The 7893-nt window shown below is 36.1% G+C and overlaps 1 protein-coding gene across 8 annotated transcripts in view; it reads left to right on the top strand.

The window, feature by feature from the left end:
• The window catches only part of MATR3 (matrin 3), a 48447-nt gene extending 45277 nt beyond the window's left edge, over positions 1-3170 (top strand). For 4 of the 8 annotated variants that reach the window (XM_027096108.1, XM_027096155.1, XM_027096117.1 and 1 more), the window contains 3 exons: positions 206-428; positions 924-1045; positions 2090-3170. In XM_027096108.1, coding sequence (XP_026951909.1) covers positions 206-428; positions 924-1045; positions 2090-2140 — 396 coding nt within the window. In that variant the 3' untranslated portion in view covers positions 2141-3170. Of the gene's footprint in view, positions 1-61; positions 429-923; positions 1046-2089 lie in introns of all 8 variants that reach the window. The other 4 variants (XM_027096094.1, XM_027096100.1, XM_027096134.1 and 1 more) reach the window with 2 other exon arrangements.
• The last annotated feature ends 4723 nt before the right edge of the window (positions 3171-7893 follow it).

Raw genomic sequence — 7893 nt, 5'->3', positions numbered from 1 at the left:
AAGCAAATGGAAGGGATGCTGCAGGATAATTGTTGCAGAGTAAATTTGTCTTTCTTAACAGCGTCGTTTCCCAGGGAGTATGGAAGGTTTTGTCACTCTAGATGAGGTTGGTGATGAGGAAGATTCGGAACTTCAGAAACTTCGTAAATCGGGCATGGCATTTAAATCTGGTGACAAAAATGATGATGGTTTGGTTGAAATTAAGGTGGACAAGATCGAGGAACTTGACCAAGAAAACGAAGCAGCGTTGGAAAATGGAATTAAAAATGAGGAAAATACAGAACCAGGTGCTGAATCTGCCGAGAATGCTGATGATCCCAACAAAGATACAAGTGAAAACGCAGATGGCCAAAGTGATGAAAACAAGGAGGACTATACAATCCCAGATGAGTATAGAATTGGACCGTATCAGCCCAATGTTCCTGTTGGTGAGATTTAAGGCTTTGTTCTTCCCCTCTTACCCTTCCCAAACTCTTATTAAATAAGATTTTTTAAATTGGTCTTACATAAGCTCTGATAACATTCTTAATTTACTTCTATGCAAAACAGTTTGTAAATCTTAATTGGAACATTCTTTTTTCCTCTTACCCATGTCTCGTGATTTTGTATTATCTTTTGTTACCATTCCATAATATGTTCTCTTTTCTCATAAAGTTTTCTGAGAATTTCACATTGCTTTTTGTTTTGTTTACCTTTTCTATTTCAATATTTTTAAGAGAACAGTTAGGTGTGGGACCTTAAACATCAATTAAGTAAAAACTATTAACAATGTCATGGTTTTGGTTTTGTTTTAGCTTAGGCTACATTAGACTTGTCACAAATGTTACCTCATTCAAATTATATTGACAGGAAAAAAAAGATTTGAGAACACTATTGAAATCTTCAGTTTACTGAATTTGTAAGAATGTATGTTTGTGTTCTAGGTATAGACTATGTGATACCTAAAACAGGGTTTTACTGTAAGCTGTGTTCACTCTTTTATACAAATGAAGAAGTTGCAAAGAATACTCACTGCAGCAGCCTTCCTCATTATCAGAAATTAAAGGTAAGGCTATATCTAAAAGAGGAGAGTTCTTTAGTGAAAACTAGCAAATCATGTAAGTTTATGGAAAGTACTGTCTGTGGACCCAGCATGCTTTATCCTGGAGATAACATTCTTTATTGATGGGCCTTGAGCAGTTTAATGAATTCTAGAAACATCTGTCAATTAAGCCTCTGTCTAGAAAACACTCTTAACTAAGTGTTGATAATTGAGTAATTTCTAAATTTATAGTTCTAAATGTTATAAATTCTTTGGTATAGTTAAAGTTACTTGAGTATTCTCAAATGGTTCTTAGACTGTGATTTCTCTAATTTGGATATTGGAGGCCTGAAAGCCAGCTTTATAAAGTGCCATATCCCTTCATACTTAATGATTTTTACATTGACTTTAAATTATTATATATTAATAATGACACTTCAGTAAGTTTCATGATCAACAGAATATAAAGATAAAAGGATACATTAAAAACACAACATGGTAAAGCATAACAAATTTGTTTGGATATTTTGAAGTTTGGTGTTTTAGTGGCTTAAGGACTAAGTATTAAAATAAATAATGGGGAAAAACTTGAAAGTAAGAGTTAAAGAATTCATAATTGTAGATAACACTGATTTATAAAGTAGAGCATTAAGAACAGTGGTTATTTTCAGTGGTAGCAGCAATTTAATATAAATATTTTGTCTGCTTGGCTTAGTGGAAGAGTCATTGAATAAATATATGTCATTTTAACTAAGTTCTTGAGGTGTAGCAGTACTTCTGTGTGGCTGTTATGGTCTTTGATCATCTCTGTAAGTTAGTCTTAATTGCACGTTAAATAACTTTCATGTTTTACCATTTTTCTCCCATGCATTACTGTGGTGTCCAGTTTAGTTTCATACCTGCCTAATAAGAATAACTGGATCTTAAAAGTATTGATAAGGTTATAGTTAAATTAGACTCAAGTCCCTAAACATGGATAGAATATTTTGTTTTGGAGTTAATCCATTTGTTATGTTTCACTGCGGTGACTTAATCCTTGTAAAAAAATTTTTTCTATTTTCTTTTCAGAAATTTCTGAATAAATTGGCAGAAGAACGCAGGCAGAAGAAGGAAGCTTAAGATGTGCAAGAAGCTTAATGATTTCAAAGAAAATAATGGTTCTTTGTTTTTAAATGTTAACCTTTTTTAAATACAATACAGATAGTTAGAAAACTATTGTACTCTTTTGTTATAGTGGAAAAATAATAGACGTCTGTTCATGTGTTAAGTGTTATAGCAAAAATACATATACGGTTAAGTTAAGAATTGTTTTTGTTTTATCAAAATGGTAACAGACAGAAATACTTGTTAGAGACTGACTTCATATGCTACTTAAGACACTTGCACCACTAAGAAAGATACGTAGAAACATTCAGAGAAGTGAAATTTAGTAGTTCCAAGCTTCAAAGAAATGTCAAAACTTTTGATTCCATTCAATAAAGAACAAAACCAATTGTATTTTTATTACTTTCATCTGAAACATTCCACATTTTAATCTGAGCCTTGCAGACTTTTCATTTGCAGTTCGAAGCATTTTTGGTTTTGTTTCAATTTTTGAGAACTTCATTAATGTGAGATTGGTAATTAAAATGCAGGTGCAGTTTTCTTTTAATGTCATGCTGTTTAGGTAATAAGAAATACTAAGTAATTGGCTTTAGATTTTGTAATTTTTTCCCTAAGTTCCTGCTAGATTTCGTATTCTAGTAGTCATTGTCTTTTTCAGTGAAATGTAAAAATATTCCCATTCTCTTTGACCAGTATTAATTTCTTGAGATATTGCTTGTCACTTGAATCCTGTAGCTGTCATACATCTGGTATAAGCACATTTGATTTTTGAAGTGTGTAGACCATCTCTTCATATTTTCAAGATGTAATTTTACATTTCTGCATTTTAAAAACAGTTTGGCCATAATCTTAGACGCACGCTTCTAATTCATATACTGCATATGTGACCTTTGTGAACAGAAATTTGCATGTATAATCTGTGTTTACTTGTAACTTTCTGGTTATATACTGCTTATATCTGTGGATTCAAGTTTCTGAAGTGAGTACCAATAAAAAAAAACCTAGGCCATGTTCATTGGTTATACATGTTTGAAATGTTAACCAATATATTTGTCAGTTGTGGTTTTTATTCACTGTTACACTTTTTGCATGCTTTAACATTATTACAATTTTAATTTAGAGTGTTCTAAAGACTGCTACTAAAGATATGAGTTTTAAAGCTTTTAGTGCTGGTGGATTTCTTGTTCCTGTTACATAACTGAAAATGGGACTCTTCATAGTTTTTGTTTTTTTGGTTTTTTCTTCATAGTTTTTTAAAACCTTGGAGTTTTAAGACGTTACGGGTGAGGAAATGGTAAAAGCTCATGTTTAGACATGTCTAAGTATTTAACGATAAAATTGGAAGTAACATGGAATAACAAGAATTGGTTTTACCAGCCTTTCGAAGTTGTTGGGATTATAGGTATAAGAAATTATTGTCAAACAAATTTTTAATTAAAAAAAATAAGAATTTAAGGGATTCTCTTTGAAACTCTTAGGTCCAAGTGTATTAAAGGATATATCAAATAGTTGAAAGAAATATTATGATCTACCACTGAGGGGCAGATGACACTTTTTTAAATGTAACATGCACAAAAAATCCTTGCCAGTTTACTTCTGTAGTTTAATTTTGGCCTTTACTAATTACCTGCTTTTGTTTAACTCCAACTTTTAACTAACAGCAGCTACACAAAGCATTTTGTGTACACAAATCAAGGAATCCCTTGATTGTTTTCTGTCAATGATAACTTTTTTCATAGATCCTACTTTGTTAGATACACCAAGTTGGAGAAAAGAATGTTTAATATCTTCATTTGATAGCATTTGAAAGCAGAAATTCTCATAAATTGCTAGTGATTAATAAATCTGTAACAGCTATTTCCCAGATTACGGCAAACCTTTATTTAAGAGGAATGTTTCCACTTTAACCAGCTATAAAGTTGAAAATTTTCCCACCACCATTTTAGTTTTTAGTTTAATCTGCTGTTAATCCTGGGTAAAGGAAACTTTTTTTTTTTTCCCGCGGTACGCTGGCCTCACTGTTGTGGCCTCTCCCGTTGCGGAGCACAGGCTCCGGACGCGCAGGCTCAGCGGCCATGGCTCACGGGCCCAGCCGCTCCGCGGCATGTGGGATCTTCCCGGACCGAGGCGCAAACCTGTGTCCCTTGCATCGGCAGGCGGACTCTCAACCACTGCGCCACCAGGGAAGCCCGAAGGAAACTTTTGTAAACACCTTCATGTTTGTTTTACAGTTTTAACCGATTGTTGATAAATTTGGCATATGAGAGTGATCCTGGTAAGGCTTGAGTTGGCTAGCTGTAGTATTGTGTATCTTAAAAATAATTTTAAGATTTTATTAATGAGGAAGGTGAATCTCTGGCTATAGAGTACACCAGGAGGTACCTCCTCTAGAAAATGGTATGATTGCAAGGACCTTTTAAAGGTTATATCCTTTCTCTGAATTCTTTTACCCCTTAGGGTGATGGGGACAAGTAAAGGATGTATGTATACCCTATTAAGTATTATGGTGGCATTAAGTTTATAAAAGGGGAAGGGTACACATATTTATGCCTCACCTTGTTCACAGTGCATTTTTGGTGGCTTTGACCTGTAAAAACATCATGAATAAAAATTGTGACAAAAGAGGCTCACGGTATGTAGTAGAAATCTGTAGAAACACTACAGATTATATTTTTAAATCAAATTAGTAACAAAATTGATATAGACAGTTTGGTTAGGATAATATGCACTAGGGCTAGGAGTGAGTAGCTCTGTACTCTTCTGTATTGGTCTCCATCACAGAAAATGGCCTAGGATAGCTGAAAGCTCAAAGTATTGAATGGTTACGCATTTGAGATTATATTCCCTTGACAAGGACCTTGAGCTGTTTGTTGAGCTGCAGTGCCTCTCCAGTCTGATGCAGGTCCTTTGACTGTCATGGGTAAGACCAAGATTCTTATCCAACATGGTATGTAAACAAAATGGTTCTGTGAATTCTTTTCCTTTAGTGGTTCTCAAATGTTAGCATGCATCAGAATTACCCGGAAGCTTCATTTGAACATTGCTGGGCCCTGTTCTTAGAATTTCTGATTTGCTAGGTGTAGGGTGGGTGTTAATAATTATCCATCTTTCAAGTTACCAGGTGATGTTGATGTCAAGGATAGAGGCCACACTTTGATTGGTTTACCTGTAGCTGAAGTGTTACTGCTAGGCAGTTGTAATCAAACACCTGGTTTAGATAACTGTTGCTTGAAGTACTGGTTTTGCTACCATTAAAAACTGAAAATAAGGGGAATGTTGGAAAATAATCATTATTTGGGGGCACTCGCAAAGCATTTTTTAAAGAGCCGTTAATGGGAGACACCCACTTCAGAGCCCTAGATACAGCTTTCCCAAGTCAACCCTTTGTCTTTTGCTTGGAACATTAATAAAATCTTGAACAGCTAATTTACTGAAGTTTCAAGTGAATGGCAAAATGGAAGTAGGTACCTCTCATCACTCCATGTATAATTTGCTGAATTATAAACTTTATAGTTGACACAGGCTAGAGCTCAGTTAAGGTACTAGTTAATTTGGAAAAGTTCTGAGGGAGAGGACTGTCAGGTAATACATGATTAATTTTTAAAAGGCTATATTAATACTTTTAAAAGGCTTTATCTTAAGACGTTTTAGTCCTGGCCTTCCCTTGAAATTACAGTTCTTGCCTTAGATTTATAATTTCCATACAGTTTAAGAATTCTGCAAAGTCACATGTACAGTAGAGAATGGGAAAATTGAAAGGCAGTATGTTACATGTAGTAGAGAAATGTCAAACGTATCCATGACAATAGCATTTGTAAACTTCGGGTGAAAATTGCTGCCATTAGATACAAGTTTAATGATCTTTGAACCATCTTGTCATTGTGCTTCATACATGGCAGCATTGATGTATTGGTTCTGAGGACCTGATCCAAATGGATATACCAAGAGCAGCAGGAATGTCCTACCTTTGACAAGGACAAAATACTGAAGTTTCAGTCATTGCACCTGACTATCAAAAGTAGGGCCAATTTCTATTTGCTCTATTAGCAACCTTGCTAGGGTTGTTAAATCACAGCTACTTCCTTGGCAACTACTACCAACTATGTTCTTGATATATGTCCCCCCCCTTTTTTTCCTACACTTTGTATCAAGTTAAGCCCTAGTTCATGCTCTGTGTGCACTCTATTTTGTGGTATGAAAACCTGTGGAAAGGAATTGGAGTTTAAATGATACTTGGTGTAATGGATGGTGAAACTTTAGTGAAGACCTAACTGATTTTCCTGATGGTGGCTGCTTCTGCTCGCAAGTACAAGGTGTGTTTCTGACCCATCTCATTTTAAGTAGCTGGGCTGTGCAAAACCAGCAAGGATGGGCTTGGCTCAGACTGGAAAAGAGGAATTTTTTCTTCCTCATATCACCCTTCTGCAAAAACCTTTGCTTATTTTACATTTACAACTTTATACAAATTTGATCCTCTTTTTAGGATAGTTTTTTGTTTGTTTGTTTGTTTTGCGGTACGCGGGCCTCTCACTGTTGTGGCCTCTCCCGTTGTGGAGCACAGGCTCCGGACGCGCAGGCTCAGCGGCCATGGCTCACGGGCATAGCCGTTCCGCGGCATGTAGGATCTTCCCGGGCCAGGGCACGAACCCGTGTCCCCTCCATCGACAGGTGGACTCTCAACCACTGCCACCAGGGAAGCCCATAGGACAGTTTTTTTTTTTAATACACAAAATTTACCATCTTAGCCTTTTTTTTTTTTTTTTTTTTTTTGGGGGGGGGATAGGTAGGAAGTGGATTTATTTAGAGAGAAACACTCCACAGAGTGTGGGCCATCTCAGAAGGAGAGAAAGGCCAGTCATTTTTTAATAACTTGCTTTACTCTGTTAATACCATAATTCACTTAACCAATTCCCTATTGATAGGCTTTTCAGTTTCTTGGTTGTTTATAACATAGCTATGAATACCCTTACGTATCTATATATATGTCCGATTTCTTCCCCATACATGGAGTGTTTGAGTCAGAGGATTTACACGTTCTACATTTTGATAATTCGGGGAGAGTGGGAACCTGTTCATAGCCATCCTATGCCTTCATAACCATCCTCTCCTGATTCCTACTTCACCTTCCATCTCAAGTTAGAATTGTTAGTGCCTGAGACGGTTGAATGTCTGCAGCATTTTAAAACTGCACCTCTGATGGTTCCATTGCAGTGTCTTTCCTCATCATTGGCAAACTTATTAGCCTTCATTATTGTGATAGTGTTTTCCATTCATAGACCATCATCACCACCATCCAGGCATAGCATAAAAACATGACAGTACCCTGGGCCCATCAGGCTTTCTCAGCTACAATGGTGAACTCACAGTGAGCTGGGAATTGAGATCTATAGCCCCTTTGTGTGAGAAAAACAACATAAGCCTTTGAATGGTTCAGATTAAAATAAGCCAGGATTTAGCAAAGATTATTTTTCAACATAACTTACATGGGTTGTGTTAATAAGTTCCATTTATCTCCATGATTAGCTTTTAAGATTGCCAGAGTCATCTACAGATTAAACTACCTATTTTGATTTTGTTCTCCCTCCTGTTCATGCCTCTTCTAGCCTCGAGTTGATAGTTCCGGGTTCCTTGAATGAATCATGCTCCACAGACCAGTAAAACAGCACCATCTTTCCAGAGCTGTTGGCTCAGCAGGCAAGAAAGCCAAGCCCTTCCAGTTTAGGATACAGATCTGCAAACGTGGTCAAAGTGGTTGACCAAGGGACAAC

This window comes from Aethalodelphis obliquidens, unplaced genomic scaffold (assembly GCF_003676395.1).
Source record: "Aethalodelphis obliquidens isolate GAN/ISIS:26980383/991018 unplaced genomic scaffold, ASM367639v1 scaffold4, whole genome shotgun sequence".
Classification (NCBI taxonomy): domain Eukaryota; kingdom Metazoa; phylum Chordata; class Mammalia; order Artiodactyla; family Delphinidae; genus Aethalodelphis; species Aethalodelphis obliquidens.
The sequence above is the reverse complement of the archived record's forward strand: the minus strand, read 5'-3'. Positions and strand labels throughout refer to the sequence as shown.